At 34.8% G+C, this 12,562-nt stretch overlaps 1 protein-coding gene across 1 annotated transcript; it reads left to right on the plus strand.

Moving 5' to 3' along the window:
- Nucleotides 1-8,076: 8,076 nt before the first annotated feature.
- On the plus strand, nt 8,077-8,967 carry LOC141701036 (uncharacterized; the record flags this gene model as incomplete). Its single annotated transcript, XM_074504681.1, has 2 exons — nt 8,077-8,268; nt 8,869-8,967. Coding segments are annotated over 2 exons (291 nt in total), but the record flags the coding sequence as incomplete, so codon positions are not given.
- Between the last annotated feature and the right edge of the window lie 3,595 nt (nt 8,968-12,562).

Below are 12,562 nucleotides of genomic sequence, written 5' to 3' on the forward strand. Positions count from 1 at the left end.
CCTCGGAACCTTAATCACGTTCAATTCTTTTCTTCTACTCAGGGCATCTATTACTACACCGGCTTTGCCTAAATGGTCGTTAATAGGATAATCAGAGTTGTTTATAAGTCTCAGCCAAAATCCATACTTGAAAACTTAATATATATTTGCTTCCCTTGTAATCTTCGTAGGGAAATCCTGGAACGTTCTACACGGACTTTCTTAATCCTTCAATAGCTGAGGATGCTATCAATATATATAAGTTACTTATCCAAGTACTCCTTATACACCATGTTCCTTGATTCCTTATAGACAACTGATGCACTTATTACTTCACATGATATCACCAAAACTTGCAATACTCATAACTTATCTTAATCGCAATTTTTTTTTGACGTTGTTCTCAGGAAGTATCTTAAGTCAATCCTCGAGGAATAACACATTCCTTGAATTAGTTCACCTAAGTAATCAATTATTAATAGGGGTTACTTATTCTTATTTGTCGTTTTGTTAAACTCCAGATAATCGTTACACAACCTCATAATTTTATCCTTCTTCTCTACAGTATCACTGGTATACTCACTTTATTCCTCATAACTTTTACAATTACCAACTATTTATTTCGTTCCACTTGCCTCTAGACAATCCATTTATTTATTACTCAAACTTTTCAACTTCTAATAATTAGCACATAATCTTCATACATCCATTCTTCTTTCCTATAACCCACATTCGTGCACAACACAGAATACACCTTGTCTCATCATTCTTTCATCTCCCAAATCTGAAGTTTCCTTAGCTAATTACTTGATTCCTACTGGTTCATAAAATCTGAGGCTTTTGACACCAGCCCGACTCTGTACAGTATCCACTGATAAATTATCTCTTATGTTCCGAGGTAATCCTGATAAGTCATTCGATAAAACCTTTGGGATTTCACTTGCCTCGATTCTTTTCAACTTAGGTACTTTCTTATTACTATCCTTTACATGCGCTAGTCACGGCTTATATTGCTTCTGCATCCAGAAACTTACTTACTATTGGCTTCTGTATTCTTTACACTTCACTTTTTCCGAAACTACTCCTTGCCATAATACATGACAACCAACTCAATCCTAAAATCACATCAAATCTTTCTAACTTGGAGGGTGTCAGATCATCTACAACTACGTCCAACTTCTAAACGCTTGATTTCTTGATTCTTTTGAAAGTTCTATCTCTAGCTGAGCTGGATGTTGGCCCTTGGGATGTAGTATCTTGAATAACCATTCTATAACTCCTTGCAATATAATCAACCCTTCCTCAATTATAACACATAACTCATGGATTTTCGGGATTGCATTCCGATACATAATGAATCTTATGTCCACGCTTGAAACATCGCACATTCTTCTTGAACGTACCACTACGTCTCCTTTTACAGGACTTGCAATCCACTGCTCACTTGACTGACTGGGCTGGAGTGGAAGCAACTGAAGTAACACTAGACAAAGCCTATAATAAACTCTATCTTCGGAATCTCTTACTCCTGCTCCGGCCAAACCAATTCTCAAATCCTTGAATGGATTCTCCTTGGTCTGCTCTATCCTTAACACCTTCAGACTTCTTTTTCTTAGAACTTTTGTCCTTAACAGTCAACTTCTGGTCACTTTCCATTACCGGGGTGACCTGAACCATAGAGGAGTATGTCTTGAGTTGCAACGCCACAACTCCTCTGCAAATTGTAGGCTTCAACCCTTATTGGAACCTCCTTGCCTTCTGACTCTCCATACTTACATACTCAGGAACTAATCCGGCCAATTATATAAACTTGGCCTCGAATTCCAACATACTTCTTTCACCTTGTTTCAGTTCTAAAAACTCAATTTTCATTTAACTCCCACAACCTGGGAAATACCTTTCCAAAGACAACTCAGTAAAACCTAGCCCATGAACCAGGGCCTTCTCCTTTTAACGATCTAGTTGTCTCCCACCAGTAATTCGCTTCATTCTTTAAGAAGTAATTTACATATTCCGTCTTAAAATTTCCACTTACTTAGGAAAAATTGAAAGCTTTCTCCATTTCCTTTTAAGCATGCTCCAGTAGCTACTGGATTAACATTCTGAAGAAAAAAAATTAAAATAAACACTTAGGTTCACTCCTTGCTGTTGCTGCTGCAACAGTAGTTACCGCGGCTGAACCTGTTAGATTAACTGTAACTGTTGTTGCTACTGCTGGCGTAACAAATCTAGAATTTCATTTATAGTTGGACCCTCCGCAACACTACTACTATTTTCTTTAGGCTGGGTAACTTTCTTGGGTGACATTTTCCTGGAATATATAAATGAGTTTATTCAAAACATAACAAAATATTTAATAAAATATCATTGTTTAAACAGTGCACCTGTATCAGGAGAATGTTGCCCAATAAAATACCCATGTCCTTAATATCGGGGTCCATTTACAGAAAAAATCTAGCTTAGTAGCACTACCAATCATAGCAACAATGACAATAGCAGAAACAATAACAGTTCAGGAAAACTAAGCACTACCGCACGACTCCTCAATACAACAACAACTGACCAACTTCCCATCACTGCTCTATTGCCATATTAACACCAATCTGATATACTACGAGACTTATCTGGCTATATCAACCACCAATTACATAGAAAAAACTGGTAAATCAGGTCAACTTATGGAACGCTAAACTCTTCCAGGCATCCCGGTCCAATTTCAATCAAGCTTTTCTCCAGGGATGATTTCTTATCACCCTCAAGTGATTCATCAATCACTAAATTACCTTTCCTTCCCAAGGGACTTCTTATCTCCTACCACTAACCTATCTTCCATAGGGTTAACCTTTCTAGAACCGCAACCTTCAATATCGGATCATGAATTCTCTCTGTTATCTTTATTTGTAAAGTAGCAACCAAACATAAAACTTCTATTTCCCCTGACAGTCAACCTTTTTTTCCTCGCAACAACAAAGAGTGTCTACCTACAACGGTCACTGGCAAACTCATTGCCATGAAATATCAAATAAGATTTCAAAATTCAGGAGTCAATCCTGAAAGAAAAGAGAAGACAAATGTGGATGTGGCTGGGAGCAATCATACAAGTACATAAGATGGCCAGTCTTAGTATCGCACAGTTCATAACACATAACTCGGTGGTGTCCCACCAGACCCTTTTGGCACACAGACAAATGGTCAACTCATATGCATTGTTTGGCCCAATCATCCAAAAGAGTCACCAAGGAAAGAAACAATGTTTAATTAGAAAATTCATAAACAAGGAGGGAGAAATCTTGATTTATAACGGAATCAACAAAATCCTAATTCACTTATTCCGAGTTCTTAAATTTTTCAGTTAAAATATAACATATAGATGAATAAAGATAACTAATATTAATAAACAAGATTCTAAATCCAAGTTCTATTTTACTAGATTATGAAGTGAATGTTACCTTCTCCACTTGCTAAAAAGATCTTGCACCAGCGATGTGCAAAGTAGTCACCTTTTGCCGATTTGCTTTTTCCTTATCTAATCGTAGATTGTGTTGATCCGGCTCCAAGAAATGAACCATCCCTTCCCATACCGGATCACTGAAATAGGCTGGTTTAACTTCTAGCAGTGGCTTTTTTAACTTCTCGGAATTTGCATAAGCTCGCTCCTTTTCTTCATGCATTGTTCGCTTAATCAACGCCTTGAGATGCTCAACTATAGTCCTATAAGCCTCCTTACGACTTTGACCCTTCTCATGTCTGAAATATTTCTCCAATTTATATAAACATAATTTGTTCAATAGTGCAGAAATTACATGCAAATGATTATAGAAAACAAAATAAAATGTTTAAATAAATATGTAATGCAACCTTTTAACATAACCTTTTCCTCTTAAAACATTTAAATTTGCAATTACCTATAGTTTGATAATAAAATAAACATCAAAAAGTTGAGAAACCAATTTTGTCCTAAAATAATACTATTATATTACATGCTTCCTATCTAAAATTGAAAAAAAAAAGGTAACTGATGAAAATATAAAATCTAGCAGAGTGACATGATGAGTGGTAAATCTACAGAGTTGATTGTAGACTACAAATCTGACGTTACTCCATAAATCATCCCAAGTATATCTTTCACAACCATCATAGAATCAAAAAACAACTTAACCTCCTCTTCCTTTTACTGACACCATGATGATATTTTTACCATTTTCAAAATCAACAACCATGTCATCGTAATCTTAATTATATATATATATTCTCCCCCAACCAAACCCTAACACCACCACTCTTATTTTATCAAGAATAGAACTTCCCCATCAAGACCTTGATGATAAATTGTGTCCATCTTTGCATGTAGCTGGTAATACTAATAGTGAAACAGAGGAGCCTTTGCCTCTTCATTTTGATTTAATTACCAAATCTTGGAGCAAACAAAAACACAAACACATGAACAAACAACTAAACTATCAATTAAAAGTACATGTGTATTTTAAAGTAAATCAAATTCAAGATAATGGATACTTAGATAGAGTTCAGTAATAACTTTCTCAACCCATTTAGGATACTTAATATTGATATTAGTCCACGTGTAAGCTCCCACTGGCCAGAACCCACGAACAATGCAAAGAATTGTCTTTTTTACTTCATCATGCATTATGCTACAAAAATAATAATCGTTACTAATTGGACATATATTAAATTTAGGTAAAGTAGTAAAGAATAAAATGCAACAGTCTATAAATTTAGACATACACTCCATTTAAAATATCAATACGAGTTTTCTTTGCTGGAGGCGTGGAACCAAAGAGTCCACGAGAGTTTTCTTGCTTTCTTGGACACATCCATTCAACCAATTCTGCTCTTGTCTTCCCGCGGGGATAAGACTGTGATATCGCTAAAGATTTGGCCTTTGCCTTTGATGCTGCCGTCACTTTGACTTTGCCTTTTCCTTTGTGTGAACTCGCATTTTTCATAGACTTAGCGATCTTTCCATTCTTATTCACTGGAACTTTTTTTCCTTTCTTTGTAGATGTCACCGGACTCTTACCCTGGAAAACCTTTGCCATTAACCCCGAAAAAAGTAATATCAAAATGCTTAAGTGATCTAGCTAGTTAATTCTCATGGATGATATGCATTAAACACATAACTTAATGTATTATCTTTTTGTTTAAAAACCAATGATATGAGGTTTATGAGTGCTCATGATTAATATTAAACATAATTAATTAAGTTACACAAAAAGATTTAGGTGTTTACTCTTAACTAATTAGCTTTGATTTCATAATTTTCATTGATTTGAGAACTAACGGCGCATTTATCTTATCAGACTAGACAAAACTCTGCATGAATCAGTGGGAGTTTCCTATATTATTAGCAGTCTGGAAGTGCCAATTATATATAGTTTCTTGATTATAGTTTGTTAAGCTTAACTTATAAAGTTGAAATGGCTGGAGCCCAACTCTAATCCTATTTAAAACCCGACTTCAAGACAACAGACGTAGTAGTATATCATTACATTTACTTAACTTGACCTAATGAAATTTTGAACAATTTCAAATTAATTATAAATATCCAAATGCCAACATATATGATTAGGCTCTTCCTAAACTTCAAACCTAACGGACAAAGCTTCAACATGTATGTGAATCCAATGCATATTATGATACTAATCCACTGCATCATCATATATATACCTAAAACTTAATACGTAAACTTAAAAAAACATTAAAAACATTAAAATACAAATTTAAGCACATAGTTTAGTAAAAAAATGACTGCAAAACCCATAATCAAAGCATAGTTTCATCAAAAATCATTTTTGATGGACTTAAAATAACATTTAAGCACAACCCATAGTTAAAGCATGCATAATAAACATAACCCATAAATATTGCATGCATATTGCCCAAAAGCCCCAATGTCTATCATAAAACCCAATGTTACACACCCGATACTCTTTAAAATTACAAAAGTAAACACCCCAAACACAATAAACTTCTAATCGATGATACCCAATACACAATAATGCATACTTATGATCATATACACACATAATCATATAAAATCGAATAAAAAATGAATAATAAAAAAAGGGTAAAATATATAAATGAATAGATGAAGAAAAAAATAGATGAAGAAAGCTTACCCATCGAAATAGGTGAAGAGATGATGAAGAGATGACGAAGAGATGAAGAAGAGATGATGAACTAGGGTAAATAGAGAGAGAGTGTAGTGAAGAAATGTTGCAGCTCAAAATGAAAGAATAATGTTGGTAGGGCATATGTGTTTAGTCCCCAATTAATTTTTTAATACTTTATTGTTTGATCAGAACCTACCAATATTGGTAGGTTTTGATCCCAAAACTGGTGGGCTTTGACATGGGCGGTAAATTCAATTTATTCACCAAAAATTTGGTGGAAACACCAAAAGGTGGGATTCGAACCCACACCCCACAGAATCATTTAAAAGATACTAGCCATTGTGCCAAATTATTTTTTCTAAAAAAATTGACACAAACAAATATATCTTAGTTAAAAAAATTGGATATTTTTTATTTAAAATTGAATATTTTATGAAATTGTTAAAATAACAAATTATTATTTTCAGGTGTTGCCGTTTCCTACAAGTTTCAGGTCTATTTCATACCACACTTGGTAGGACATACCCAACTAGGAAAATGACAAACAACTTTTTTGGGCAAAACCTACCAATTTTGATAGGAATTAAAAGTTTGTTTTATAGATCTATTATAAAAATATAATAGATTAATTTTTAAAAATTCAATATTTCGACTACATGTATAAAATTAATGTATCTAATCAACCCTAAGGCTGGACTATTAAAAAATAAAAATAAAAAAATCCAAGTGTGTAATCGTAAACATCCCCGACATTTTGAGTTGAAAACCCAACTCAATCTTCGAACAATCTCGACGTTTCTTTTTCAAAACGATTTTCTTACCCAATTTTTTTCCTAGTTTTATTTCACTAAAAGTGACATTTCACTTGAAAAGTTTTAATTTATTGAATCATTTTCATATTTAATATTTTCTTTTCGTAAAAATTATAATTATCCAAAAAATAAATGAAAACACGGGACTGTAAGTGTAATCAACTAAACTATTAAAATGAATAGATTTTTAAGTTTTTAGAGTTTGATCAACGGAAATGTGACAAATCATGGGCGAATAGTACAAAAAATATAATTTTCCTGTAGTTTTTTCTATAGATCTATTATAAATATATAATAGCTTAATTTTTAAAAATGCAATATTTCGACTACATGTATAAAACTCATATATCTAATCATCCGTAAGGTTGGATTATTAAAAAATATCCAAATGTCTAACCCATCCCCGACACTTTGAGTTAAAGACCTAACTCAATCTTCGAACAATCTTGACGTTCCGTTTTCTAAACAATTTTCTTAGTCATGATTGTTTTCTTACCCAAATTTTTTTTCTAGTTTTATTTCACTATAAAATGATATTTCTCTTGAAAAGTTTTAATTTATCGAATCATTTTCATATTTAATATTTTTTTCGTAATAGTTTTCTCATATTTCCTACCAATATTGGTGGGAAATAGGTGGTAGCCATTTTGTACTAGTTTTAGTACGAAATAATTGGTTGGAAATACGCCATTTTTGGTAGGTTTTAAAATAGAAGGTTGGGAAATGTGTTTACCCGGCATTTCCTAGCAAATGTTATTTCCAACCAGTTATTTCCTACCAGAGGTTATTTCCAATTAGTTATTTCCTACTAGATGTTATTTCCAACCAGTTATTTCCTACTAGGTTGGGAAAGTTCTTCTTCTTCTTCTTCTTCTTCTTCTTCTTCTTCTTCTTCTTCTTCTTCTTTTTCTTCTTGTTTGTCTTCTTGCAATTCTTCATCTTCTACATCTTCTTCTTCTTCGTCTTCTTCTTCTTCGTCATCTTCTTCTTCTTCTTCTTCGTCTTCTTCTTCCTCCTCTTCTTCCTCCTCTTCTTCCTCCTCTTCTTCCTCCTCTTCCTCTTCCTCTTCCTCTTCTTCTTCCTCCTCTTCTTCCTCCTTTTATTCTTCCTCTTTTTTCTCCTCTTCTTCCTCTTCTTCTTCCTCATCTTCTTCCTCCTCTTCTTCCTCCTCTTCTTCCTCGTCTTCTTCCTCCTCCTCTTCCTCTTCTTCTTCTTCTTCTTCTTCTTCTTCCTCCTCCTCCTCTTCTTCTTCCTCTTTTTCTTCTTCCTCTTCTTCTTCCTCCTCTTCTTCCTCCTCTTCTTCCTCTTCTTTTTATTCTTCTTCTTATTCTTCTTCTTCTTCTTCTTCCTTTTCTTCGTCTTCTTCCTCTTTTTCTTCCTTTTCTTCGTCTTCTTCCTCTTCTTCTTCTTTTTCATCTTCTGCTTCTCCTTTTCCTTCTTCTTCTTCTTCTTCTTCCTCCTCCTCTTCTTCTTCTTTTTTTTCTTCTTCCTCTTCTTCTTCCTCCTCTTCTTCCTCCTCTTCTTCTTTCTATTCTTCTTCCTCTTCTTCTTCGTCTTCTTTTTATTCTTCTTCTTATTCTTCTTCTTCTTCTTCATCTTCTTCTTTCTATTCTTCTTCCTCTTCTTCTTCATCTTCTGCTTCTCCTTTTCCTTCTTCTTCTTCCTCTTCTTCTTCCTCCTCCTCTTCTTCTTCCTCTTTTTCTTCTTCCTCCTCTTCTTCCTCCTCTTCTTCTTTCTATTCTTCTTCTTCTTCCTCTTCTTCCTCTTCTTCTTATTCTTCTTCTTATTCTTCTTCTTCTTCTTCTTCCTTTTCTTCATCTTCTTCCTCTTCTTCATCTTCTTCATCTTCTTCCTCTTCTTCCTCCTCTTCTTCCTCCTCTTCCTCATCTTCTTCCTCCTACTCTTCTTCCTCCTCTTCCTCATCTTCTTCCTCCTACTCTTCATCCTCCTCTTCCTCCTCTTCTTCCTCCTCCTCTTCTTCTTCCTCTTCTTCGTCCTCTTCTTTTTCCTCTTCTTCATCCTCCTCTTCTTCCTCTTCTTCTTCCTCTTCTTTTTATTTTTCTTCTTCTTCCTCTTCTTCTTCCTTTTCTCCATCTTCTTCCTCTTCTTCATCTTCTTCCACTTCTTCCTCTTGTTCTTCTTCCTCTTCTTCGTCCTCTTCTTCTTCCTCTTCCTCTTCCTCTTCTTCTTCCCCTTCTTCATCCTCTTCTTCCTCCTCTTCTTCCTCTTCTTCTTCCTCCTCTTCCTCTTCTTCTTCCTCCTCCTCTTCATCCTCCTCTTCCTCTTCCTCTTCTTCTTCCTCCTCCTCTTCATCCTCCTCTTCCTCTTCTTCTTCTTCTTCTTCTTCCTCTTCCTCTTCCTCTTCCTCTTCCTCTTCCTCTTCTTCTTCCTCTTCTTCGCCCTCCTCTTCTTCCTCCTCTTCTTCTTCCTCTTCTTCTTCCTCCTCTTCTTCTTCCTTTTCTTCTTCCTCTTCTTCTTTCTCTTCTTCTTTCTCTTCTTTTTATTCTTCTTCTTCTTCCTCTTCTTCTTCCTCTTATTCCTCATCTTCCTCTTCCTCTTCCTCTTCCTCTTCCTCTTCTTCTTCCTCTTCTTCGTCCTCCTCTTCTTCCTCCATTTCTTCTTCCTCTTCTTCTTCCTCCTCTTCTTCCTCCTCTTATTCTTCCTCTTATTCTTCCTCTTCTTCTTCCTCTTCTTCTTCTTCCTCTTCTTCTTCCTCTTCTTCTTCCTGTTCTTCTTCTTCCTCTTCTTCTTCTTCCTCTTCTTCTTCCTCTTATTCTTCCTCTTCTTCTTCCTCTTCTTCTTTTTCTTCGTATTCTTCTTCTTCTTCTTCTTCTTCTCCTCTTTTAACTTCTTTGTCTTCTTGCAATTCTTCATCTTCTACATCTTCTTCTTCAATATTTTGAGTTCGATTAATTCGAATGGGATCATATTGTGCGAAATCAATGAAAAAGGACGATGAAGATGCATTTGATACATTCTCTTGAAAGGTCTCTTCATTTAGTGCATTGGTAGCTTCATCATTAGGACGATTTTCATCAAATTCCCTGAAAGACAAAAGTAATTAGTAAATTATATATAACACTATACAAAAGACACATGTAGTAAATTAACATTTAATCACAAAAGACACATGTAGTAAATTACCGAATGTACGGTTCAACTTACGGCATATTTAATAGCACATAATATTCCGCAGTCATCAAATCACTTTTATTTAAATACCCAACAAGGTGATTTCCAATAGTTTGAAAAGGATATCTAAAATCTTCTAAAACATTTTATTCTTATCCTTTAACCACAACTTCATGACGATGTTCGGTATTATAAACTGTTTTTATGGAAGAGCGAAAGTAAAATGAAGAAAATTGATCATTTCTTCCTCAACATATCTCTCTGAAATTGAACCTTCCACCTGTGCTTTATTGCCGACCTTATCTTTCATATGATTCAACAATCGCTCAAAAGGGTACATCCAACGATAGTATACCAGTCCGCCGAGTCTACATTATTCAATCAAGTGTACAAGTAAGTGTTCCATAATGTTAAACAAAGCCGGTGGAAAGACGGTTTTGAGCACACACATTATCCTCACTATGTATTTTTCCAAGACATCCAAATCTTCATATAGTAAAATGGACGAGAAAATATCAAGGAAAATATTTGAGAGAGCGGTGAGAGCTTCCACAATATAAGATGGTAAAAATTCACGAAAAACAATTGGCATTAACTTTTGTATAAAAATATGACAATCATGCGATTTAAAACCGGTAATTCTTAAAGTATCCCATTTGACACAACGGGATGTATTCGAGACACATCCATCGGGAAGTTTAAGTTTAGAGTTCCAATTATAAAAAAGCCGGAGTTGAGTTCTAGTAATTATGTAAGGTGCTTTAGGCATGATCCCCTTTTCATCGATCCACCAATCACGTCGTACATCTAGATATTTACAATCCGCCCTTGATTTTTTTTTATCTTTAGTCTTGATACGATCATTTATAATTGTGTAAAATATATTCTCAAACACATTCTTCTCAGTATGCATAACATCAATACAATGTCATAGATCATGAGATGCTCAATACGGTAGCTCCCAAAACATTGAAAAGTAGGTCCAATGATGATCTACCCATAGCCCCTAGGATTGAATTTACTAAAAGTGTTTTCGGGTGGAGCGAAATCTATTTACAATAAAGAAGATAGTAATTTCTCACCCTTGGTACGACCATCAAACACTTTAAGTTCTGTTGAAGCATATTTTTTATTTTTCTTTCGCATCGGATCATTTTTATCCAAAAATGTTCGATATGTTCCATATAATCAACATTTTCCGTAAATGTTGAGTTAGAAACCTTGTACATTTCCAACACAAACCGGGTATCCCATCTTCCCTTTCGTTGATCAACCACTAAGCATACCTAAAGCGAGAAAATCACTAATTGTCCACATAAGTACCGCCTTCATGATGAAATTTGTTTCCAAAAGTTGATCATAAGTTTCAACCCCGCTTTGCCACAAAATAAATAATTCATTCGTAAGGGGCCTTAAAAATATATTGAGTTTTTACGGATTATCCGGACGAGAATTAGTAGTGTCATAAACATGAACGATCTTTTCATACACATAGAAGGAGGTAGATTATAGACGACCACTACAACCGGCGATAATGTGTATACATTGTTTACGAAATTTCCAAATGGATTGAAACCATCACTCGACAATCCAAGTCGAATATTACGAAACTCTTTAGCAAAAGATAGGTATCGCTTGTCAAAATTTTTCCAATCATCTCCGTCTGAGGGGTGACTTATCACCCCCTCTTTTATTTCTCTATTCTTGTGCCAAGTCATATGTTTAGCCGTATGCTCCGTCATGTATAATCATTGTAAACAGGGAATTAGCGGAAAATATCTTAACACCTTCTTTGGTATTTACCTTCCATTTTTTCCCATGATATCTTTGTAACGATCCTCTTTGCAAATGTCATAAACAACTTTTTTTTCGTCGTTATTATAGAATAACATACAATTATTTGCACACGCATCAATTTTTTCATATCCCAACTTCAATTTTTTTACCATTTTCTTTATTGCATAATAAGAAACCGGTAGCTTATGATCTTGTGGCAACAGTTCCCCAATAACGTCAAGTAGTAAATTAAATGATTTCTCAATACAATGAGATACGTCTTTGAAATGTAACAATCACGTAGTGAAAGAGAGTATTATATAATTTTTGTTACCGGGATAAATAGGAGCTCCCGACTCATTGGCATAGGTGTACAATTGAGAAGCATCAAAATTTGGAGATTCTTCGGCATCATTCATACTACTACTATTACTACCCCTCGTATCATTGAAGCTATAAAATCTTTCCCGGAATTATCTCATAACAACCCAAACATATCCACCGGTGGTTTCACAATTGGTGGTGCATATCATTTACGACGACGTGTCCGTCGAGACTCCGTTGTTGGCTCTTTCTCATCATGTAAAGTCCACACGGTATATGATTCAAAAATTCTTAAAGCATACAAGTGAAAATTTATGGTATCTAAATTTTCCCAATGACCTTTCCCACAATTCTTACAAGGACACAACGTCTTATCTTTTGTCAACCCAAACCTTTTTGCCGAAT

This window comes from Apium graveolens, unplaced genomic scaffold (assembly GCF_009905375.1).
Source record: "Apium graveolens cultivar Ventura unplaced genomic scaffold, ASM990537v1 ctg3253, whole genome shotgun sequence".
Lineage (NCBI taxonomy): Eukaryota > Viridiplantae > Streptophyta > Magnoliopsida > Apiales > Apiaceae > Apium > Apium graveolens.